At 51.8% G+C, this 25,311-nt stretch overlaps 1 protein-coding gene across 1 annotated transcript in view; it reads right to left on the bottom strand.

Moving 5' to 3' along the window:
* Positions 1-1,015: 1,015 nt before the first annotated feature.
* WDR91 (WD repeat domain 91) overlaps positions 1,016-25,311 on the bottom strand; it is a 27,724-nt gene continuing 3,428 nt past the window's right edge. Inside the window, exons 4-15 of the mRNA XM_077770680.1 lie at positions 24,480-24,563; positions 23,404-23,534; positions 22,223-22,388; positions 13,658-13,813; positions 11,953-12,146; positions 11,102-11,252; positions 9,500-9,594; positions 9,219-9,387; positions 7,052-7,160; positions 6,140-6,252; positions 4,706-4,903; positions 1,016-2,388 (exon numbers count right to left, since the gene is read on the bottom strand). Coding sequence (XP_077626806.1) covers positions 2,224-2,388; positions 4,706-4,903; positions 6,140-6,252; positions 7,052-7,160; positions 9,219-9,387; positions 9,500-9,594; positions 11,102-11,252; positions 11,953-12,146; positions 13,658-13,813; positions 22,223-22,388; positions 23,404-23,534; positions 24,480-24,563 — 1,731 coding nt within the window. The 3' untranslated portion in view covers positions 1,016-2,223. The remainder of the gene's footprint in view (positions 2,389-4,705; positions 4,904-6,139; positions 6,253-7,051; positions 7,161-9,218; positions 9,388-9,499; positions 9,595-11,101; positions 11,253-11,952; positions 12,147-13,657; positions 13,814-22,222; positions 22,389-23,403; positions 23,535-24,479; positions 24,564-25,311) is intronic.

The raw sequence follows: 25,311 nt of genomic DNA, 5'->3' as shown, positions 1-25,311 counted from the left end.
TAAAGCACTTGCACCTGCTGGGCTGGGAGAGTTGAACTCAATCAAGGCTTAAGGAAATAAACCAATGGTTTCAAGTCACAAAACCAACCGGTCCTGCACTGAGGTCACCTGGCTGCGGGCTGCACCGAGTTCTGCCTGTTTTTTTTTTTTGGGGGGGGGCACACTCAGGGCCAGGACCTGCCTCTGCTTCCTCGGAAGTACTGGAACCGCTGACCTCCAGTGGCCTCTGCTCCCAAGTCGTGAGCCAGAACAAACGCAAGCCTAATTGGGGAGACGTCATTTTGTTTCATGAATGAAAGAACAGAACACACTGATCAGTGGAACCACTCCCTCCAGATGGGCCCACCTCCTCCCAGCCAGCTGAAACCCGAGGCCTGAGGAGCGGAAAACCTGTGTCTGCCTAGGAAGCTGAAGGGAGTGAGGCCCCAGCAGGCAGAGAAAACCCGGGCGGTGGGATGGGGACGGGCCGGAGTGACCCGCTGAGGCGCTCTGAAAGCCGGGCTCCTGGGGCCGAGCGGAGGCGGCCGGCAGACAGGTCCCCAGGACGGCGAGGGGGGTGCGGCCCGGGGCCAGAGCCGGGGTCCACACCCGCACCAGGTACTCAGGCTCCGGGACCTGCGGCTGCTGGCTTGATGGCTTCTCCGCTATGCTGCCCTGGCCCAAAACCAGGGACAGAGTCTTGCCGGGGTCCTGGGTAGGTGCCGAGGCGCTCTTGTGAAGAAGGGAAATTTCAAGTTTTGACATGTTGTACTGGAGGATGAGAGCCCATCCGGGAGAGGGTATGGGTGCGACAGGGAGGAATGGCAGGAGGAACGCAGGCTGATATNGGGGGGGTACATTTCTATCTGCTCATTTCAAAGGGTTAATAGGTTTGGGTTTCTTGTTTGTAGATAGTGTTGTGGCATTGTGTTTTTAGGCGGTGCTGTGGAGCCCCACACAATCCTAAACCCAACTGAAAACACAAGGAAGGTGGGTGTCCTGCCCGGAACATAAAGGAAAAGAGAGAAGACACAGCTTTCCGAGTGTTGTTTCTTTGCAATCCTTGAAGACATTCCGGCAGCAATGGAGACAGGACCCCGAAGAGAGAATGCGTGTAAGGAAGAAAGTGAGACAGAACTCTGAAGTTAAACAGTCCATTCTCTCTCAAACGAAACACACGACGGCTTCTTAAATGTCCTACAGAATCGCTGGGGGACGTGCACAGTTTGCTGTTTCAGGGCGGAAGATGGGGAAGCTGTAAATGGAGAGTCTCGGTTTTCTTCATTTGAATCGAGGGTTACCAAGGTAGAAATAGGTAAACGTGTGTAAGTCACTACTTCTTAGTCTCTCAGACTAATGGAATGGGGCTACATAAATACCTACTCTTCCTCCAACTCCCAGCAGAACGGTGCCCAAGCGCTCGCACCAACTTCATGATTTTCCTCAGTAGGTACCTGGCCGGCCCCCTCGGCTGGAAAAGAAGCGACGGAGACTCGCTCTGGTGCTCTCGCCATCCACCAGCAGAGGGCGCTGGCGCCTGGCTCTGGTCAACCTCAACAAGGTGGAGTTGACAGAAGGACAGGGGCCCCAGTGGCAGAGGGACAGGGAAACCAAGTACAGAGGGCAGCCCGGGAGCAGAAGCCCGGGACCCTGACATCCCGAGCCGCTCCAAGGAACGCTGTGACCTCCATGACCTGGGGCCAAAGAAACAGGACCGGCACCAGCCCCAGCTGGCCAGTGCAGTGCGAGACAGGGGACGTCCTCCCTCAAAGGCAAAGCAAACCTCCCCCAAGCCCAGCCCTGCGGCTGGCGACAGCGGGCGCGCAGGTGACGCTTGCGGCTGACCGGCTTCCTGCCAGAACATCTGCTTCTTCAAGGGCAAGGGGTGAAGAGAGACACTCTGCTGCACACACATGTTCCAGAAAGATACCAGGTGACTATGAGGGCATTCTTTTTTTAAAAAAAACGATGAAAAATGAGCAAATATATACAAAATACTGTCAATCTCTCTTGGGCCAAGGGCGAGCAGCCATCACGATGCACCGCCTGCTTCCCGAGCTCTCCCTGCCCCTGGGCGTGCCTGTGGCCCGGCCCAGCCTGTGGGGCTCCGGGGCACTCGTGCCAGGGCTCCGTGCGGCTCCCGTCCAGTCACTGCAGCTGGACAGTGCCCCGAGCTTCCTGTCCCATCTCCCTGCACCCCCCAGAATAATACTGCTTCCATGGGTGGCCTCATGATCAGCCCCATCAGAGTTTATGCGCCAGGAGGGTGGTCAGCTTGATCTTGCCATCCATGGAGGCGGTGAGGCACGTCCCGCAGTCCATGGCGGTGCTCCAGTCCACGGTGACCACAGGGGCTCGGTGGCCGCCCAGGCTCAAGCAGCTCTCCAGAACCTTCTCTTCCCCACCCAGCTGTAAGACAGGAGAGAAGAGGCATCAACAGGCACTGTTCTCAAGCACATCCACTTTATCGACCAAACTGCCTCGAGCCTGGCGGCTGCCACCCCAATCTGAAGACGTGCCCGGGCACACATGCCCACCTTTCCAGAAGATCCTGTTTAATTTCTTGGGCCAGGAACCCCCTTCCCTATCTCAGCTATAGTTACTCCTTTGTCTTAGATGGAAAACAAGGTCACGTGCTCTCCAAGACCAGAGCATCTTCTCTGCCCCCTTTAACTGGCACCCACCCCAACTCTCTTCCTACGCGGTTTCCTCTCCCCAGCGTTCGATCATGGGTCTGCTGCTTTGCTTCCCATTTGCTTCCCGCAGGAACGCGAGCCGCAGCACCCAGCACGGTGCTGGCACACGCAGTCCCCTGAGGACACACGAGCGGGGCTCCCCCTCACCCACCACGCCCACAGCTGTGAAGAGTTAGCAGGTTACAAGGAAGGAGAAGCCAGGAGCACACGAACAATGATCAATCCAGCTACGGATAACACCCATGAGAGGGAGACAGAAGTCTCTGGTCTTCGTGGAGAATACATCTTTAAAAATCATAAATTGCTTAAATATCATAAAAATAGGATCCAAAGTTCATTATATTCCCTAAGTAATTAGACCCCCCCCCCATAACTGGCATTTCAAAAATTATACAGAGGGAGATCTTCAGACCCTTTAACTGGTTACAGAGCAAGTCTCACTGCAAATCAACAGTCCACAGTGACCACAGAGGCTTGGTAGCCACGCAGGCTCAGGCAGAAATCCAGAACTTTCTCATCCCCACCCAGCTGCAGAGGACAGGAGAGGAGGAGGCATTTGGGACAAATGACAAAGGCTGATCAGGACAAATAACAAGTGACAAAGGCTCATGATTAAAAATAAACACACAAACAACACACATAAAATCACACAGAGAGCGAAGTATAACCTAACTGAAACTCGATTTTTAAATAATAAAATACAATTAGGCTTGCAAACAAAAAGGTGTATTTTTATAGCATCTTCCAATAGCAATTACAAAAACTGTATACAGAGCTAATTTTAAGAAGGCCAAGAACCACTGGATGCATCATCATCTGTGGAAAAGAGGAGCCTCACTGATGGTAAACCCAGATTTCCCAGTGCCCCGCTCCAGGCCAACAGTCTAGAAGGTTCCTAACGCTACACCTTGGGACTCCTCCTTATACCCCGCCCCATTCGAGTGCTCTCACGTGGCTTTACCTCTGTGAGGCCCCAAGGCCTTCCTCCCTCCTTGTCTTCTCCTCTGGCCTCAAATCCACAGACTGCCCCCCACAACCTGCCAGGGGCCTTCCCTGAAGACTCAGCCCCCATGCAGCGCCCCCCCACTCAGAACCCCGGACACTGCCCTGTCCCTGGTGTTGGTGTTTCGAGTGGGAGCCCTAGGAGAACAGGAACCACTCCCTCCCCCGAGGGCACGCCACGGCGCCCAGACCAACACCTGCACACCATTCCCTTCCACGCCACGTGCCATCCGCTGACCAATAAGCCATGGTACTGAGGGCACGGAGAGCCCCAGGCAGAGAACATTCCACCTGTGACTCTATCCCTACAGTCTAAATACCACCATTAGGCAAAGACTTAACAGTGAGGCTCAGAATTGGTTTGTGTGGTTACCAAAACCATATGCTTAGACTACAACTCAAACCCTCATCGCTAGTCTGGTTGATATTAATAGAAGGGGGTTAGAGTTTCATATAATTATATTTTTAAAAGTACATGAACCAGAGAAGCTCAAACATGAGAATTAAAACAACCGTATGAACTGAGGGACAAAACCAAAGTGGACAACTTCCAACATGCTGTGATAAGTCACACCCCCGGACTTCTGTAGGCCATGGGACTGTAATGTCCACGACCCATGGGACCCCCAGTAAACTAACAAATTGATACCAGACTAGAGGAACTAAAGCAGACCACAGAAGCTCTTGCCTGCATGAGGCGTGTCCCCCCAACCCAACACTCTTTCCAACCCTTCTCCCTATTTCTTCATGTTTTCTACAATAGGTATTATTCCCAAGGAACAAAAGCAGAAAGGGGCCAGAATCTGCAAAATGACACGCAAAGAAAAAGATGGCGTGCCATACTCTGTCCCCACCCCTGAGCTGAGGATGGGCCCTCCTGCCGGGCTGGCAGCAAAGAGGCCCCAGGAGCTTTCCATCGCCACCCAGGGCAGGGAGACGGACCATGTTCAGCCTGGCCCAGACCCCCAGGGGGGCACCTCCCTGCCCACAGAGAGCCCCTATGATAGTCCCCCTTCCCCTCTACGTACCTTGTAGATGACGCCCCCTGTGGCCGAACACGTCAGCATGTAATTTCCCTCCGAGTCAAAAGCGAAGAGCCGGCCCCGGGGAACTTGAACCTGCTTGTAGCCGCTGTAACCTGACAGCACAAAGGGGCCCGTGGCGTCGGCGGGGAGGCTGTACTCAGACACCTTGAGGCCACTCTTGTGGATGTTCCACTGGATGAACTGCAACCACAAAGCACGACCTGAGCGCTCTTCCAGCAGGAGCCCGCCATGGCTCCCCAGCACCCAGGCCCAGGAGGAGGAGCAGGGTGGGTCCCAGAGCAGGGGCGGGGTGGGTCTCCAGCCCACCAGGAAAGGTGGTGGGATGACCCCTCAGTCCATCTCTTCCCAACACACTTAAACAGTCTTTCAGAGAGGAACATCTAGAAAGAGTCTGCAACTTCACATCAGAGCCTGAGCGCTCCCTGTGGCCTGCCTCCAGGAGAGGAAAAGGGTAGGCAGCTGCCTTTGTCCGGATTCCTGTGTCTGAGGCAGGGGAATGCTCCGAGCAATCATTACTATTACTGCTGCCGTGGCTCCTAGGGCTAGAACCCAACCAGATTTTTCTGACTTAGAAAAAAAAGAGAGGACAGATGCCAAGTATCTTCCCAATGTCTCAGCAGTGTAACCAACCGAACATGAGCAGTACTGTTATCAACTAGCTTCACGCACTGTAGTGTATATAATCCTGTAGCCTACACCACGGACAGGCCGTCTGATCACCTCTTAAACGGAGAATCCTACTCAATAAATAGGAAGTCAAGCTTTAATTTAAAAATCCCTTCCCATAGCTTTCAAATGAAGAATTTATTTTGTGATTACAGTTTTCAGTGAATACTACAGGTGCATAGTATAAAATCCAAAGGTACGGGGGGTACATCAGAAAACCAAGTCTTCCTCCGGCTCTGCCTTCCGCCTCCCACCCCCAGCTCCCTTTCCACAGATCCTTCCAGAAAGAATATACAAAGGGGCACTTATCTTTAATTTTATCCCCAGCTTATTTTACATTTCTTGACTCCACTCAGGCCTATCCACACTGCCTCATGATGCTGGGACTGCCCGACCACCAAGGTCACAGCAGCACAGCCCGGGCCCTAATCTGGACCCCGATAATGCACCTATCGTGGGAAGAGTCACTTCTGCTACAAGGAGGGAGGCTGGGTTCTCCCCTTTCATAATCGCCAGCTCCCACTAAACTTGTTCAAACCTCACAATGGTTCCAAGAGACTGGTTACTACTATGCCCCCATTACACAGAGGACCCGGGGAGGCAGAGAGGGGCCCATGGTCACAGTGCCAGTAAAGAGCACGGTCAGGCTTCATCTCAGCCTGTCGCGCTTCCCGGGCGCTTTCTGCAACCGCAGACGCCTAAGGCGGGGGAGGGAAGTTCCCGACCCAGACCCGGCTCCCGCCTACCTACCTTGCCGTCCTCGCCAATACTGTACACGGTGTTCTCGTCGTAACTGAACTCCACGGAGTAGACCTCCCCGCAGTGGGCCTTCCAGCTCATGGCGCACTCGTGCTGCTGCATATCTGGGGCAGTGAGGTGCCGCTAAGACCCCAGCCCGGGCCCCGGGGAGGCTTCCGCCCGTGACAAAAGGGCAGAGGCTGCTCTGGAGGCCAAGGGCCTCCTGGAACCTACGGGTGCCTCGGGGCTGAGCCCTGCCAAAGAGGTCTTTCAGTTTGCTAGCTCTCTCCACCAGGGCATTAACCCAGGGCATTAACCGTCTGTTTAACAAATGTAAAATAGCAGCTTTTTATCCTGGGTCAGAAATGAGGTTCAGGAATCCCTGAGCGGAAGCTGAGCTCCTCTGGGGAGCCCACACGTCCTGAGGGGGACACACAAATCCTTCCCAGGAGGCCTCCCAGTGCTTCCTGGGGAACTTCCCACCAGGGCACCTGGGGGGTCTGCTAGACAAAGTCCCTAGTCCCCCTCCCAGGCTCCCTGACCCAGAGGCTTGGGCTCTTCAAGCAGCAACGCACACGCTCCACCAGCTTTACGAGGCGAGAGCACTCGCTGCGCCAAGCAGACAGCACGGCCTCACTCTCGCGTGTCCGCCGGGAGCTCACTCAGGCTGCAGGGCTCAGAGCAAACAGTCGGGGCTCAAGGACTGCTGAGCCCCGGCACCCCGGGCCCACCGACGCTGACCACGTGCAAGGTGACCGGTTACGGAGGTTTTGAAAAGAGCAGACCCGGACCAACGGTAAGCTCTACCGCAGGCACCTTGAATTGGGCTTCTGCAGTCGCTTCTGGTCCAGCCGCCAAAAATCCAACTCCCTTTTCTGAGACACTGAAGGAGGGGACCAGGCTGCCCTGAGCGCACCCGCTTACCAAACAGGCGGATGACGCCATCGGCCGCGCCCGTGACCAGCAGGTTCCCGTTGTGATTGAAGGCTGTGCAGTTGATGGCAATGGGCTCGGGGTCCAGGGAGAACTGGAGCTAGTTACAAACACAAAGACAAAAAACTACTAACTAAATTTGAAATTGTAAAAGAACAACAACCGAAATTCAAGACGGGTTCTGTCTGCGGGAGAAGGGGGCCACGCCTGGAAAGCGTGCACAAGGGCAGAAAAAGTGCTGAAGGTTCCGCTTCAACTGTGACAACAGAGAGGTGTTCATGCTATAGCTTCCCTCCTCATTACTCTGCATACCTTTGACTGCACAATTCTTCCCTATGTACTATTTCATTAAAACTTTGAAGATAACAAATGAACAAAATTACGGTAAGAGCCTTTAAGGAAAAGAGCAAGGTTAAGAAGAATCTAATTAAGCTGTAAAAGGGAAAGCATCTAAGAGGCACTGGAGGACAGATGTCTGCCAGACTGAGTGGGGAAAGAACTCTCTAGAGAGGGGACAGCACGTGGAGGAAGGCCCGCGGCCACAGGACACTCCTGAGGCGGGAGAGGGCAGACGATGCAGGGCCCTGGGGCAGCGTGGGTGGGAAATCTGGAAGAGCGGAGCGGTGTGCTGTGCCACAGGGTCTCGCTCTCTCTGGTGGGAGGGTCAGGGGTGTGAGTCTAGGCTGTGTGCCCACAAGTGCAGAGCTGTGGGCAGACACACTCTGCAGGGGAGCTGACTGTGTGCTCATGGGCTGACTATGTGAGGTGAGGGAGAAGGACGGCTCCAGAGAGGCACCCAGTTTCTAAGTGGAGCACAGCGGCGAGACGAGGAAGACCGGGCAGGAGAGCAGGCATGGCACGCATGGCGGTCAAGAATTCAGGTGTGGCCTGAAACCTGAGCTCCAGGGAGACTCCCTGATGGGAACAGACCCCATTCCTGCAGGCAGATGCCGGGAGGTATGAACTGGACCCTTGGAACACAGCCTGTCTATAGAACAGGGACCATTCCCAGGGTCCAGTGACATCAGGAAACCATTCATTTAAGGCAAGGGCCACACCACGTTTGCATCCCAAAACTAATTTCAATGAGAAACACTGCTGCCTTTTAAACGTGTGAGTTTACACCTCATTTCTCTCTCTAGGAGCTTAGGGTCACGGCTGCAGCAATCAGCCGCTGGAGGTGGGAACTGAGGAAGGTGGGCCTGAGGAAGGTGGGCCACGTGGTCCCATAGCCAGCTTTCATGTGGCTGTCACTTCTCAAGAGCATGCATGTGTCCTCACCTCTTCCAGCTACTGCTGTCATTTTTATGCAATACTAAGCTAACAGGGAGTCAGAAAGAGAGTCCACGTCTGTCTCCTAAAAACTAAGCCACTTGAATGCCTAATTCTAAGCGAAAGAAGGCAATGAGAAAATGCCATAAGATCCCAGCCACACGGTAACACAGAAAACGCAAAGCTACGGAGACAGCATAAAGGTCCGCGGTTGTCAGGGTTTGGGGGGATGTGAGAGGATGAATGGGGGGTGCACAGAGGATTTTAGGCAGTGAAAACAGCCTGTGTGACACTGTAGTGGGGGGTACCTGTCCTTATACATCTGTCCAAACCTCGAGAACGTACAACACCCAAGACTGAGCCCAGAGATAAATTATGAACTTTAGGAGATTCCACGGTCACTGCAGATGCCCTGGTGGGGACGCAGTAGGGGCGCCTGTGTCAACGTGGGGGCAGGGGGCATATGGGAGATCTCTGTACCTTCCTCCCAATTTTGTTATGAACCACAACTGCATGAAAAATTTTTTAAGCCTATCAATATACACAAAATTAAACAAATTTTTATAAACCACAAGGGCCCTCTGATAGGCTGCATGTGACCTCCAAGTTGGGGGCACAATTCTGAATGACTTCAGTCGCTAGCAAGCTGCCTAACCAGAGTGTTACTACTTTTCAACGCTTGCTCTTTGAAACTGCCTCACAAATCAAAATCAGAGGAGACAGAGCAAAGAGAAGAGGTGGCTCATCAGGAAGACAGGGGAGTGAATGCAGAGCGCTACCCCGGAGTATGACCCCAGACAGACCCACAGGGAGACCCATGGGGCGCTACCCCAGAGTGTGACCCCAGACAGACCCACAGGGACGCCCACAGGGGCACAGCCTGCACCTGCTGCTTCATGGTTTTCGTGTCCCACAGCAGCAGCTTGCCGGGAACCTGGTTAGCGCCCTTGCTGCCGATGTCTGGAGCCGAGAAGTCCACCTGGGAAGCGAGGCTTGGAGCCGCGGCCGAACAGACAAAAGAGGCCCCGTTGGGGCTGCACGCGAGAGACAGGATCCTGCAATACACGCGGGCCTGGGTCAGCACCCCAGCCACCCCCAGGGGCTGGGCCCGCCACAGAACCAGGCCCTGCAGAGCTTGGCGGGGGTGGGCAGCAGCCTCCCGCTCACCTGGGCATGTCGTCGTTGATGTTGATCTCACAGAGATTCTTCTTGGCTTCTGTGTCATAAAGACGCACTGTCCCCACACCACTGCCCAGCAGGAGCTAGAACGAGAAAGGGCGGGAGGCGCGAAGCATAGCATGGGGGTCAGGAAGGACCACTGTGGGGTCCTCACTCCTGTGAGGGGTGAGTCTGGGCAGGCTGCAGGGGTGAGGCCCGCTTCCACACACCTCCATGCCACCGGGTGATTATCTGGCTAAAATGGGCCTCATTTAAAAATTACATGAAGACCGGAGCACTCGGGTGGCTCAGTCAGTTAGGTTCGACTTTGACTCAGGTTATGATTTTGTGGTCCGTGCGTTCGAGCCCTGCATCAGGCTCTGTGCTGACAGCTCAGAGCCTGGAGCCTGCTTTGGATTCTGCGTCTCCCTCTCTCTTTGCCCCTCCCCTGCTTGCTCGCTCTCTCTCTCTCCCTCTCTCTCAAAAATAAATAATGATTAAAAAAATTTTTTTTAATTACCTGAAGACCTTAGAGGTGACCTTGAACAGAAAGAAAACTACAGAAGGCATCCATGAACTGGGAGAGAGGGGTCACCTCAGATATACCCGGAAAGATTCCAGCTGATTAAAGGAGACCCTCTGTTCTTCACTCCTTGTCAGTGTTAAGTGTCAGCCACTCTCATCCTTCCTTCTCTGCTCATCTACCCACCACCACCGGCTGCCTGCCGGGCCTGGGTGAGGCCCCGTTTGCTTGTTCTGGGCACAGCTCTGGCTCAGGGCCTTTAAAGTTCTCTAGAAAAAATAGAAGAGGCTATCCTTGCCTTCAGGCATTGGTGATTTTTTTGTAAAAAAGCTTCAAAGATAATAACGAGTACTGCCAGGAGACAGAACCAGAAGCAGGTCTGAGGGTGTCCCCCCAAGAACATTACCTATTTTCCGATCTCAAATTCACACTGGCAGATGAACACTTGTACAGGCTAAGCCCCGAGAGCCTACTAGCATAAGGATAATCCCTGCAGGCTGTCAAAAATTATTTAAAAAACCAATGAGGTCTGCCCCTTGGGCTGCCTTCCATCATCACCTCCAAACAGAATACAAGGAAAGAAAACACTCTAAATCAACTTGACCGCCTCAACTACAAATCCTCTGTCAAATATTAAAGTCCAGAAGGAAAAAGAGCACTGTGCTAACAGCACTGTAGTAGACATGTGGGGACCCCAAACAGGACACCATCCCCCCCAGCTTAAGCCACTTCCCGGGGGGGTCGTGGCAGGAAGAGGGGCAGCTGGGAACATCTGTGCTGGGCTGTCAGAGAGGGGACAGACGACAGGAGCTGACGGGGGAGACACAGGCCCCGCCTGACAGGAGCGTCCCGCAGGCCCACTACCATCTGATTTCCTTTCTTGCTAATCCGACAGCCTCCCCACCACCGCCAAACAGGAGCCCTGCTCGGACAGTCCGGAGGTGTCCCCCGCCCCCCGACTCCCAGGAAGAGAGAAGGCAGGGGTCTGGCCTGGCTGCCTCAGCTCCAGGAGTGCCTGAAGCTGGCGGCGGCGGCCTTGGGAACTCCTCACTTAGACCGCGATGAGGCACGCATTGCTCACCACTCACCAGCCTGTCCCGCTTGGTGGCCCACTCCAGAGAGAGCAGTGGCGACTTGGAAATGGAGGACGCTTTGGTCTGCATGATGGGATTGAAGGACCACACTTTGATGACCCCGTCCACGTCTAAGCTGGCGACCCTCCGCCCCGAGCAGTCCACTCTGGGATGGAAGAGAGAAGGAAGCTGTGACGGTCCTTGCCTTAGCCCACCGTCGTCCTCCGCGAGCGCCCAGATGACGGCTTGGCTGACTTCTCAACTGTTTCTCAAACTGCCTACGTGCCAAGGATGGGGGTGGACTACTTCTAGAAGTATTCAAGAACTACTTACGAAGGACCTATCACGTGCTGAGCCCTGTGGTACGCGACGGGGACAGAATGGCGGGGAAGCACGCACAGCCCCGTCCCCAGGCACTGGGGTGCCTCCTGCAGGCCCCTCCAGAGCCATCGGCGCCAGGGCAGGGAGGCCACCCACTCTCTGAAAACTACCCTCTGGGAGGGCTTCTCATAAAGGTCAAGCTTTTACCACATGGGACTAAAAACTTGTACGTGGTAAACATCTACTAAAAGTGACAACGTAAAGCAAATAAAATGAAGTCGTAGGGAGTTCAAATAAAAGGTAACCTGCTCCTGAGACTCAGAGTCCCGCAGCTGGAAAGGACAGAGAGGCTGCCCAGACCCACGGCAGCTGTCCGGCCCTCTGGAGGGACGGCTACGGTCCTTCAGGGACCATCCCAGCATGCATGCCTGCTGTCTGCCACAGCTCCACACACACAGCCTCATAACCCAGGCCTCCCAGGGAGACGGGCCCCCGCCCCAGCCGGCACTCTCCCGCCGGGGCCTCGCCCCCAGACCCACAGCCACCTGCAGTGCATGATGGAGGAGTGGTGCTCCCCGTACTCCTCCTGCCCCAGCACAATGAACGGCTGCTCGGGACGGACCGCTCCCCCCTCGGCACTTGGGGCGGAAGCCCGCGTCCGCGTGTCCGGCACCTCCGCAGGGGGCTCTGGGCAGGGCTCGGCCTCCGGGCCACTAGCTTCAGGCTTCTTCTCTGCACTCTGTGACAGGCAAAGTGGGGACAAGTCAGCTGTGAAGGGTAGCACTGGGCCCAGCCGTTCACGCTGGGGGACACACCGCAGGACATCTAGGATGCTGGGCCCAGCATGTTGGGGGCCTCTTAGTGGGTACGGGGTCTAGGAGAAAGAGCCTTGAATGCCAAGAGCAGCACCCAACTTGCCCCAGGAGAGGCAGGTTCCTGCTCTGCTGACGGCTCCTGTCTAGAGACCCTGCTGGGGGGGGGTAGTGGGCCAGGGGCACCCTGTCCCCGTCACAGCTGACAGGACTCAGGACAGGCTGCCATATAAATTAGTGAGCACCTGCTCAATGCCAGGCACTGTGTGGCCACATTTGACTCTCATTTAATCCTTCATGAGACCATCTGAAATCCTACGACTGACCCCATTTAATAACTGTGGAAACTAAAGACTGGAAGCAGAAGTTAAACAACTTGCCCAAGGCCAAGAGCTGGCAAGGGGCAGGACTGGGATGTGAAGCCAGATCAGAGGCAAGCCTAGCCCCTCACCAACACCACCCCCAAGCCACCAGCACCTCCTCCTGGCAGGCAAGGGGGCACCAAGAGACTGAGGCGACTGGCCAGGCATCAGATAGAGACCCCAGGACAGCAAAGGGGCCGGAACGAGGCCGGGCACCAGAAGGTCTTGACACACCCTGCCACCTGGCACACCCGCAGCTGCCCTGGGCTCTGCCCCCCGGGACCCCTGAATGCTGACCGCCATGCCTGCTACCCATTCACCCACACATAACGCAGGCCAGGTGGCATGAGCCAGGGCCATCTCCCAGCCCCATGGCTCCCGAGGCTCCTCTAAGTGCTCCTCAGGGTCGCAGAAACCACAGTTCTACAGCACAAAAGTAACAGAGGAAGAGAGAGCTCTGAGCTCAGACAGGGGCCTTCGGGGGGTGGCTGAGCTCAGGTGTGTCTTTAATCCTGCAGTGTCAGAACAGGACAGGGTGAGATCAGAGCCTCAAGGGTCTATGCCACCAAACCGGAACCAGCACACGGCTGGTAACCGGCACCGATACGTTTAAAGGTGGTCCCAAGCAGGGGATAAATGGTCAACGGGATGACTTCGCCAGTAAACCCCTTGGACTCTTCCTTTCAGTCTGGAGTATGGACAGAAAGAGAAGCAGCTTTACTACCATGAAGAGGAGACTCCGGCCCATTTCCAGGGGCGAGGGGAGTCCCGGGGACCCGTGTGGCAGCAGCCGGGGCTGCACTACGACACCGGGTGTCAGCGCAGTGTCCAGGGGCCCACAAGGGATGTGGGAGAAAGGGAAGCTGTGGAGGGGCAAGGCTGGGTGATTCTGGCTTGAGCCAAGGGAAACAGGTCTCTCCTGCCAAGCCTCCAAGAGCCTCTGACACGCTCAAAGTATCGGGTAGAGATCAAGAGAGATACAAGCAGGCTGTGCACCCCCCTTCTTCCATGGCCCCCCACGGTAGGCACGCAGATGTCCCTGCAGGCACTCATGTGATGCCAAGACCAAGCCATACCTGCAAAGTCATAGACAGAAGCTCCTTCCTTTCTTTGCCGTGATCCTGCAGGCGCCGCTGCCGGTGCTGTGACCAGCTGGACTCCCCAGAGGCCAGCCCGCTGAAGAGGCTCTTCCCGTCTTTGGGCCCACACGCCGGGTCCCTTCCCTTCGGCGTCTACAGGGCGACAGGCCGGGATGTAACAAGTCGCTTGCTGCCTGTGTGCCCAGGCCACGGGGCACCTCAGCCGGTAGGGGTGAGGGTTGGAGGGGCGGGGGAGGGGAGCAGAAGCCAGGGAGCGGCTCCTTCGCCCCACAGCTCCCAGGAAAGGGTCCTCCCCGGCCAGAATGCTACGATGTCAGCCTACGGGCCAAGTCAAGAATGGAACACGAGCAGTCTGGATCCCCTCCTTTCCGTTCTCCCTGTTATAGGGGGGTAAGTCACCAGCACTCCTCAGCCTCACCTGGAGACAGACACACACAGTTCCTTCCTCTAGTCAGAACAATTAACCTTAGTGAAGGGAGAAGAGACCAGCGCTTCCTGAGCTGTCAGAACAGAGCCCAACGCCGGGCTTGAACTCACAGACCACGAGATCATGACCTGAGCCAAAGTCAGAACGCTTAACCGACTGAGCCACCCAGGCGCCCCTCTAGAGCCTTTTTAGAAGGAGCTTTTGTCACCACCTCACCTTTCCAGATTATCTGGGCTTTTCCCAACCTTATTCCCACAAACTGTGATGGTCAAAACTGCTCTTCCCTCTGCCTTATTTACACTCATATCAAAGGGATATGAATGCAAACAGCCACTCAAGTTTCAGACCAACCCCTGGGCAAGTCATTTGCACACAAGACGTAAATCAAGAGTATAAATTCAACCAAAGTCTACTTGTTGCTTTCTACTTCTACTTACTTTTTTTTTTTTTAAGTAGGCTTCATGCCCAACGTGGAGCCCAACATGGACCTTAAACTCACAACCATGAGATCAAGACCTGAGCTGAGATCAGATGCTTAGCCGACTAAGCCACCCAGGTACCCCATTTGTTATTTTTTATGTTAACACTAAACAACTTAAAATGATTAACACAGGGGCGCCTGGGTGGCTCAGTCAGTTAAGTGTCCGACTCTTGGTTTCGGTTCAGGTCATGATCTCATGGTTCCGTGAGTTCAAGCCCCCGTCAGGCTCTGCACTTGCAGCATGGAGCCTGCTTGGGATTCTCTATCTCCCTTCTCTCTGCCCCTCTTCCTCTCGCACCGTCTCTTTTTCTCTCAAAATAAATAAACTTAAATTTTTCCTTAAAATAGTAAATTAATTAAATGATAACACAGACTCCTTGGGACCCTGGAGCCATCAGAAGAGTTAAAAAGAAAATTTTAAAGGACTATTAGTTCATGTGGAGCCTAATTGAGGCTGACCTTCAGGGTATCTGTTATTTCTGTTTTTCTGACTGAGGTGATCTCCAGGGTATTCACTTCTGCTTGTAACAGATCTTTTTTCTAGGGAAAAGTATTTGACTCTCCACATTCTGGCTTATTTTGGGAGAAGTAGGGGTTTTAGTCAAAATAAAACAAATAACCTAAGAAAAAAACCAATGATAACAATTATAGTACCAATATGTGTTATTCATTGAGTTTTTACCACATGCAAGGCACCATGCTAATAAGAAATAAGAGGCTGGGGCACCTGGGTGGCTCAGTCAAGCATCCAACTTCAGCTCAGGTCATGATCTCATAGTTGTGGGTTCACGCCCCGCGTCAGGCTCTATGCCCACAGCTTAGAGCCTGGAGCCTGCTTCGGATTCTGTGTCTCCCTCTCTCTCTGCCTTTCCCCCCACTCACATTTGCTCTCTCTTTCTCTCAAGAATAAGTATGTTTGAAAAATTAAAAACAAATAAAAAATAAAAAGGCTCTAGATTATGAATCTTCTCTCTATGGAGGAAGGGTGGGGATTACTGAATTCATTTGCTACAACCTCAGTCGACTTTATCACTTTTGTCACGAAAAGGGGCCAGAAGATGCCAACTTCTTTCCTGCTGATTTATTATCTTGCTCAAAGGTCCTTGAGTTTCCAACAATTTCTGTTAAGAATTTCTGGTTGCCTAGTAATCATTTCCAAATACCTCAATATTTAACATTAGCTGCCTTAGTCATTAGATTGGCCCAAAACAAGCACGGGTATTGTGTTCATTTTTGTCTCCAGACAGGTGGTTGTATATTGCATACATTTTCTTTGTATTGTCCAAATACACAGTTGCTTGCAGGTGTTTACAGCATAAGGCCTGACTCACCTCGTGCTCTATCAAAATTACATAGACATTAAAAAAAAAAACCTAAGAACTTTACAAATGTCCCCTTAAAATAGGGATGACAACATTATTTTAACACAAGGAACTGAGGCTTAAGTCAACGTACTGCTCACATAGGGAAAACTGGACAGAGGTGGAATTCATGCCCAAATCTGACAGCAAACCCCATGCTCTGAGAAACCCAGTGGAAGCAATAACACGAAGAGAAAACACACACACACACACACACACACACACACAACGTGACAGTAAATAAAAAAGAGAAGAAGAAATGTAATTCCAGAGCTAACATAACAAAGACAAGGCCCTTCTCACAGTACGTCTGGCCATTTCTGAGCAGTAACCCACGGTTCAGGGATCACTGAAGAGGTACTACAGCTTAGAAAGTGGAAGAAGACTTCTCTTACCGGCTCAGAAATAAGAGGTGGTCAAGATAACTGATAACAAAGAGGTCCTGAAACCACAGCATGCCTCACATGGTGCCGGGGGGGGGGGGGGNGGGGGGGGCGCTGTACTCACTCCCTGGGATGTGGCCCAAGGGTGCCAGGCCTCATTACACAAAGCCATTGATTCCTCCCCATATGTCTGATCAACAGGGCAAATCAGACTGAAGAATCCCGGAGGCGGGGCTATACTTGCATCAGACAAAACAGACTTTAAACAAACGACGGTAACAAGAGACAAAGAAGGTCATAACGTAATGATAAAAGGGTCCATCCAGTAAGAGGACATGACACTTCTAAGTATTTATGCATTGGCAGAGGAGCACCTAAATATATAAAGCAACCAGGGAGAAACAGGAAGCAATGCAATAATAGTTAGGGACTTCAATGCTCACCTTTCCACAATAGAGATCTCATCCAGACAGAAAATCAATAAGGAAACACTGCACTTGAACCATACATTAGACCAGATGGACTTAAAAGACCTCCACAGAACATTCCATCCAACAGAAGCAGAATACACATTATTCTCAACACATGGAACATTTCCAGGAATAGATCATACGTTGGGCCACAAAACAAGTCTTAACAAATATAAGAAGATTGAAATCATATCAGGCATCACAACAGTATCAAACGACAAATCAATTACAAGAGGGAAATTTAAAAATTCACAAATATGTGATGAGTAAACATGTTCCTGAACAATCAATGGATCAAAGAATAAATCAAAAGAGAAATTTAAAAAAATATCTTGAGACAAATCAAAATGGAAACACAACATATCAAATCTTATGAGATGCAGCCAAAGTAGTTCTAAGAGGGAAGTTCATAGCAATAAATACCTACATTAAGAAAAAAGAAAGCTCACAAATGAACAGCCTCCTCAAGGAAGTAGAAAAACAAATGAAACCCAAATTTAGAAAAAGGAAATAATGAAGATCAGAATGAAAATTAATGACAAAGAGACTAAAAAGACAGCATAAACGATCAATAAGTAGCCAGTTCTCAAAAAGATAAAACAGACATTTATCAAGAGAAAAAGAGGGCTCAAATTAGAAAAGAACTCCAAAATATATCTCTAAAAGTTCTGCCATTTTGATAGAAAGACTAAAAAATCAGCAGTAGAGGCCATGTTTTCTGAATAAGAGGTGGCTTTGGCAAGCCTACAGCTAGCTATGTAAACAGTGGGAGGAGAAGGAAGACCGATTTCCCAGGTTGGCAGCTATTTTCCAAAATAATGGGATCCAGGCAAGTGAGGAAGTCTGGAACAACAATTATGCAGTTTTGACAGATTTATCAACCTGACCAACAGATCGTTACACCAGATATTTCAGAAGAAAAGGGAAGAGAATCCACATAACACTGCATTCATGCCCTGGAAGTACACAGACCCCAGGGGACCCAGCCTGGAGACGAAGGGGGGAAATGCCACAGAGGGCAGGCAGGTACTCGGCGGCACTCTTTTTCTTTCCTTACTCACCCACTATACAGGAGAAATGGCGGCTTTTCCCTTTTCAGTGCTAAGTCTTAAGAGTGTTCGGTTGGCCCACACTGATAGAATAGAGAAGCTTGGGACGGACTTCAAATCCCCCCAGCTGACACAAGAGCCACGTGTAGTGCTTCCCCAGCAAGGACAGGAAATACAACACTAAGAAGTGCAAAGGCAGGGCTTGCCAGGTCAAGATGGCAAGGAAATGGTCCAGCAGATCATTAGGTAAGGGCTGGACCATACTCCAAAATGAACGTTCAAACAGGTGTTAACAAAAGGCACTACAATGAACTAACAAGAAGCGTCTTTTTCATGATGGGTAGTTTACAGCCGGAGAGCTACGGACCTACATGTGACCTATCAGATCCTGCTTCAGGAGACCTTCCCCTTCAACTGTATCTGAGTTGTTTACTAAAGAAGGGTGAACAACACCAACAGAAAACAACAGGCTATAAAAGCTGACGAATGCAGCTCTCCACAAAGCGCTTTAGAAAGTAGGTAAAGGTAAACTTGTGACTCGCTACACACGTACACAATTCGAATAAATGTTTACGGTGAGAATACTGATAATCCACAGCTTTAAGAGCAGACCGCCTAAAAGTTTCAACTACCAGGTTCATATAAGTTTCCAAATGGCCCAAATCTGTCCTCTACCTGTCTCCCGCAGTTCAGAAGAAATATTTTAACCTATGTTTTATCATTTCACCTTTGCATTTCTCTCTGGAGAAAGACAGAATTTTCACTGGCCTGAATAGTGTTTACCAGGCAGTCATCCACATGGGGCAGGAAACAAGTTCTAGTAATCTGGTCTCACTTGACGTAAAATAAAGCCACCCAGACGACAGGCCCTCATAACACATAAAATTATAGAACGAGTGTCATGAAAGAGGCCCCCTTTTCCTCCATCCCCATACGATCCGCAGAGAGAGCCCCACGGACAGCTGTCACGGACAGCTCAGTAGCTAGGAAGTAATTTCACACTAACAAGAGCCACAAACACAGAAGTTTGCTTTCTTTACATTACAGCCAATGAGAGGTTATCTGTGTAATAACCGCAGTCCCAAGGCTTCCTGAGTGGGTGTGGAAGGAGTGAAATTACATGGCTGGAGGGAAGGACAGGGTCAAAGCACAGGCTGCTCGAGCCAGCAGGCAGGGGCCCTCAGGCGCTGTTGTAACAGAGACCCCAGAAGTGCTAGGAGCTGTGGTCTCAGAGTTACATCCGCTTGTTTCTTAAATTTTGCCTCCAGATTCATAAAAGCACAGGGGTGCATCACCATGTATTTTATCATCTATAATGCCATGAACGTTTCAGCCACAGCAGTTACAACGACCCACCACAAGTGAGCAACATGCTGATGGGACTGAAACTTACAATGTTACATGATAAATAATATTTAAAATAGGAAAGCCTGATCATTTTATTTATTGCTAATTTAATAACACAGCTAATGTCTTTTGTTTGCTTATTCGCTAGTAGTAAACAAGAAAGAGGGCTCTGGTGTGGCAAGAGTGAGAAAAAGACTACGTGCTTCAAATGTGCTGACAAAGCAACGTGGCTCATTAAAAAAACCAATGTCGTTTTCTACTAAGTTAAAAGCTGTGCATCATTAAAATCACAAGAAGCGATCACACAACTAACTGCATTTGCTATTGGGAAGAGAGCAATCTTGAATTGTACACTCAAATCTGGCATATCAACGGTCACAGAAGAATTGAAAAACAAGAATGTCTAGAAATCACACCATGTGGGAAGAGTGGAAGGGAGAGAGAAGAACGAACAGTGAGTGCTTAGCATGGAAAGACAGGAAGTGTCCTAATAAGAATCTTTATTCTTATTTAGCTCGAAGGGCAAAGCTAAGATCGGCAAGTAATAATTATACAGAGGTTTCTACAAACAGCTTTCTAACAGGCAAACATCCCCACGTGGACAAGTAGCGGGCTTCACATCACAGGAAGCAATCAATCAGATGTGCCAGTCTCCACAACTGGAAGAGGGGCCAAATGGCCTTTAAGCTTCCTCTAACTCTAAAATTCTGTGATTTTCTTGAACCTCAAAGTTCAAGTTACTTTCTGAATCGAAACATTAATGCTGAGTCTAGTTAATAAATTTATAAAGCCACAAGTGACCCAACCATTGGATTTTCCAGATGGTAGATATCTATCACCTCCATTCATGAAATGGAAAGAGAGCTACCTTTGCTCTGTTAATATGCCACACAGTGACCCAAGTTCTATTTGAATATATTTTAGAGGCAAGGACTGCTTGCTGCAAATTACAAATTCTTTTTTTTTTTTTTAATTTTTATTTTGAGAGAGAGAAAGAGAGAGGGCGAGCAGGGGAGGGGCAGAGAGAGGAGGAGAAAGAGAATCCCAAGCAGGCTCCACTCTGTCAGCACAGAGGCCGACATGGGGCTTGAACTCACGAACCAGGAGATCATGACCTGAGCCGAAATCAAGAGCTGGATGCTTAACTGACTGAGCCACCCAGGCGCCGCCTCAAGTTACAAATTCTTACCCTCGTCTCTTAAACACGAACTGCACAAAAAATTTCCAAACTCGTTCCAATCTCACCATGTGACACCTACTTCCTGAACTCAGAGAACAAGGCCACAGGCTTAACCCCAAAGAACCCATCGTTGTGTTTTTCTTTCATTTTAACTTAATGAAATGGAGTTTCAGGATTTCCTGCATTTTTCAAGAGCCCTCGCACCCCATGCAGCGCCTATCACACTTAGAAAATGCTGCATCGGGACAGAGATCCGCAAAGCAAACAGTAAAACTGACTTAGCCACATTCCACAGAACTGGATTTTGAATTTTCAGGTTTGGAATTCAGAAAAATAGCCATAGGAATCACCAGGATTGCTCCACTGCTGGAGGCTGCAGGAATGCCAGGTGACGGGCACTTGGCGTCACCGGCACCCCAGGGCTTGGAGCGGGGTCGGGGGTCCAGGCTGGCCAGCGGCATCACTATGACAGCACGCACTGCGAACAGGCACTGAGTGTGTCCATCTGCCAGGCCGCACGTACACTGAGGGCTCTGGTAGCCGTTTGATGAGCTACCCCCCGAGGCAACACATGTGGTAGTGTCACCCCCAGCAACTCAGGGTGAGTTCAGACAGTCTGAGCAAGGGCCACACATGAGAAGCCCGGGCTGAAAGTACACGGCCGGCCGCCCGAGCCCACGCTTTCCTCTCCAGTGTGCTGCTCGGCAACGGTACTTGAGCAACAACACCAAGGTCATGCGCTGTGCTGAGAGCCCCACCGTCCCAGTGGCGGCCTGGACAGACCCCCGTCTCCCTGCCGCAGGGGGCAGCCCCGGCCTGCTGTGTCACCTGCGACTGTTCCCAAGCCAAGGGTGGTGGGGAGGAAGGCAGAGAGTATTACAGCTGACTTTACCTGTAACGAATAAAAATACACGGAAAGAGGAAGGGTCCCTGGCCGAGCTATAACGCGTGTAATCGTGGGTCTGTCAAACTGTCACTCCGGAAGGCACTGCGGAAAGCAATGAACTCTGACCATCACCACGAGGAAAACCACCCAGTGGGACCCGTGGCTGCTTGGGACGTGAACTGGCATAAAAGGAATTCTCTTGCAAGCTTCTGTAAATGTGAAAAATAACAAAAAGCCCTTTGCTGAATCAGTGAATACCAACTTGTAAAAGAAATACACTGATGCAGAAGTAATTTACTCTTTCTCTACATACCACTTTGTATCACCAAAAATTCAATCCCAGAATGGCTCAAATTCACCCTTGTACCACCAAATCCCAGTCACAAGCCGTCAGGAGTTCAGAGGAGTTTATGAGAAAAGGGAAGAGATTCAAAGCACACTCCTCGTCGCCGCCAGGCACTCCTCCCCTGCCTGGTGTCACAGGCCTCCGACAGCTGGAAAGGCACTACAGGCGCTGGACAGTGGCAGCGGCTGGGTGAAGGTCCCTCTGGGTTAGACGTGGAACTACGACCTGGCTCAACCCTAGGTGAGCAGCACGCACCTGCCTACTGTCTCGTTCTGCCCACGACACCTGCAATTCAGGCCAGAAGAGGGGGCAATAGGCGGAGGATGTGTGAAGTGGATTCCCTCCTTAGGGTCTCGGTCGCTCCGCTATCATCTCATCTATGCCTTCATCCTGCAGAGCCATCACTTGTGTGGGAGGCAGAGGCGAGAGGCAGTAAGGAAGGGAACAGGATGTGAATTTAGGACACAGGGAAATTTAGGACATCAGCACACAGGGAAACCCGTCCTAACAGCAGGGCAATCAAGGCTGCACTTGACGTAGTCCTGAACGTACAGTCAGAGGCCGGGGCCTCCAAGGAGGAGTTAGAAAGGCAGGCCCGTGTGCTTGCTCACCTGACTGCTGAAGGGCTCTTTCTTGGCCGAGCTCTGGGCCTGCGAGGGACTCTGGGCAGGCGACAGCCGCGAGGGGCTCTTCTTACTCTGAGGCAGCAATGAGGACAGGAAACCCACTCGAGGCGACTGGGAGAGGGAAGTGCTCCTCTGGCTGCACACCATGGCCCTGGAAAGCAGACACGCAAGGCCACAGGGCTGGAGGGGACCTGGGGACAGCCGAAGCACAGGCCTCCTGGGTTGTGGACGGTGCCAGGTGCACATGCCTGCGCTCTAAGGGGGCACTGCCCTCGGTACTACTTCTTGTACCCAAGGGAGCCAGCAGCCTATCCGGCACAACAGCAAAGCATGCAGCGGTTCTGTGGAGGGCTGGGGTGAACCTCGGAGCTGTGTGGTATAAAACACACACCGGATCGCAAGCCTTAGCATGAAAACAAGTGTAAAATCGCTCATCGCAGGTACTTTGTTTATATTCATCACAGGTTGAAATGTTTGGGATATACTGGGCTAAATAAGACATATCCCAAAATTAACTTCACCTGTTTCTTTTTACTTGAAGTAAAAATGTTTAAGTCACATTTGGGGCTTGCCGGACCCTGCTAGCTCAGAAACCGGACCGGCTGCTCCTGGGAAGACCCGTGGCCACGTGCACGCGTGGAGGCCACGTGCACAGCATGGAGTCCGCCTGCCCGGGTCTGCCTCCTGACTCACTGGCCATGGCCGCTCTGTGCCTCTGGTTCTTCACCGGCTACTACTATTAGCATCAGCTGGGACTTGTGCTTTAGCCAACAGAAAAGGAACCAGATTTTAAGGCTGCCTGAATGCCTCTCCCCGCATCTGTCTACCCCTTCAAGCCCTCGGACGGGAGCACGCTTCCACCACAGGCTGCATCCGGCCTGTTGGGTGCCAACCTTTCCATCCATGAGGCACCCCTTTCAACACACACAGCCCGCCCAGGGCTTCACGACTGCGACTGGGCCTAGTTATCCCGGCTGTGCATGTCTGGATGTGCACTCCCCCTCCCTCAGGGTGCGCTCAGAGGCCAGGGGGCCCGAAAGGCCAGGCGACCTTACTCAGAAAGCTCAGACAGGAGGAGTGAGGGCCGGGGCGAGGTGAGAGCGCAGAGGGGAGAGGGGAGAGGGGAGAGGGGCGGCCCTCCCACCCCAAAGGGGGCACACACTCACAGCTCCGAGTCCCCCAGGCGGTCCATGTTGGAGACATAAGGGGGCAATTTGTGCTGGACCAAGGCCTCTTCCTCCTCTGGCTGCAGCTCCTCTTTCTTCAGGCGGTGGATTTCGGCTTGCAAGGCAAAGAGCTGCCCAAGGGAGGGGGCAAGTCAGGTGGTGACCTCCCCTCCCCTTCCCTCCACCGAGGCGCATGAGACACATCCCATCCAACACTGCACCGCACGGGCTCGAGAGGCCACTGGGCCTCAGCCTCGGGGTGCCACTCTCACCCTGTGCTCAGCGCAGAGCAGGAAAATGGGCAAGAGGCAGCCGTTACTTGACCACAGGGAGGTGAGAAACCAACAACTGTTAGATACACAAATCCCACTCCTTTTCTTTTCATCATTTGACTTGCTTCTTCCTGAATTCACTGAGAAAAATAGCTGCATGCAATCCTGCCTTGCTCTTCGGAATCTACAAAATCAGGCTCTGGAACTCTCATGGAAAAATTTTTTTCAGTCAAGCTCAGCATTTTTGACCTTAAGCCTGAAAAAAAATTACATAGGCACAAGCACCCAAAATGTAAACAGCTTATAATCTTTTTCTGAAAAATGACCTACAGATGCCTTAACTTCAGGGACAGAGAAATGCTCCTCAGACAAAATGCAAAAGCAATTGTGGGTCCACTGGCTCTATCGTTTTACTCACCTATAGGATCATGGAACTGAGCAGCACAATTAAATCATATCTGGGCTGTGAACAACATAGATGTGGATGGATGTGGAAAAGGACTGAAGTATGAAAGAGACACGGGAGAGTTGTAAGGCATGAAAGCACGTGGGTCCTTCTCCTCTCCAAGTTCATTACCATTGTTATGCTGTTCGTGCTATACAGAGGACTCAAAATAAGAACCTGGCCTCTGGTTTTCAGAGACGATTACAGCCCCCAAATCTCCAATACTGACTTTCCGGTGGCTCACTTCCATCTGAGATCAGTGGTTTCCTATTTTTAATCAGCCCCCCACCACCACTACCCAATTTCACACATGAAAAGCAGAAGTTCTTCCCAAGAAGCAAGCGCATTTCAGAACCGACCTTCTGGCGAAGAACCTCATTTTCTTCTTGAACCTGGTTGGTCCTCTGGCATTCCGCATCAAAGTTCAGAATCACAGGTACCGGTGCACGAAGTTAAAGAAAAAGCTGGCCTGAAAAAGGATTAGAAATCCTTCCCAAACTCTTGACACGGCAGCAAAACCCTTGAACATGAGTCACAGGGAACAGAGTACGGACGTTGTCCTGAGGGCCCTCCATGGCTGTAGGAAAGTCTCTCCCCTGCTACCGGGTCTGGCCTTTCTTCGGACAGACTCACAGAGCCTCATAACAATCTGGCTGGTCAGCCCAAAGAGAAGACGTAAACCTAACCCTGAGCGTGTTATCCCAAATTCCAGCAGCAAACAACTGGCATTCCGTCATTTATGGCCAGTCGAAGCTGTGGCAAGGTCAGTACACTCAGAAGCCACCCCAGCGGCCAGGTAGTCTCCCAGCTGGGCAGAAGGCTGGGCCATTGGGTCTTCCCCTGCCCAGACCGAACCTCTCCCTGGCAAAGGTTTAGACGAAGGAGACAGCTTTCTGCAGACTGGTCAGCAACATGCCATCGTATGAATAGCCACATTCTAGGTCAGGGGGTCGGTCTTTTCCAACCACCCTAAACTGCTTCCGTCAGAGGGAGCACAAAGCAGGCAGGGCCTCCGTACTGGGGACGTGAGCTGTGGCTCGAGTGTGTGTGACCCAATTTGCAGGGCACTGTCCTGCACTGAAAAGCCCTAGAAGGCCCACAGGGTCATGCAAAATGCTACTGGGCAGAGCCCCCTCCTAGTTTAGTCTGAAAGTTCTCAGCATAAAAAAAAGGGGGCGGGGGGGGGGGGGG

The sequence above is a fragment of the Crocuta crocuta genome, unplaced genomic scaffold (genome assembly GCF_008692635.1).
Source record: "Crocuta crocuta isolate KB4526 unplaced genomic scaffold, BGI_CrCroc_1.0 scaffold266, whole genome shotgun sequence".
Taxonomy (NCBI): Eukaryota; Metazoa; Chordata; class Mammalia; order Carnivora; family Hyaenidae; genus Crocuta; species Crocuta crocuta.
Note: the sequence above shows the minus strand (reverse complement) of the source record. Positions and strands in the feature narration are given on the sequence as shown.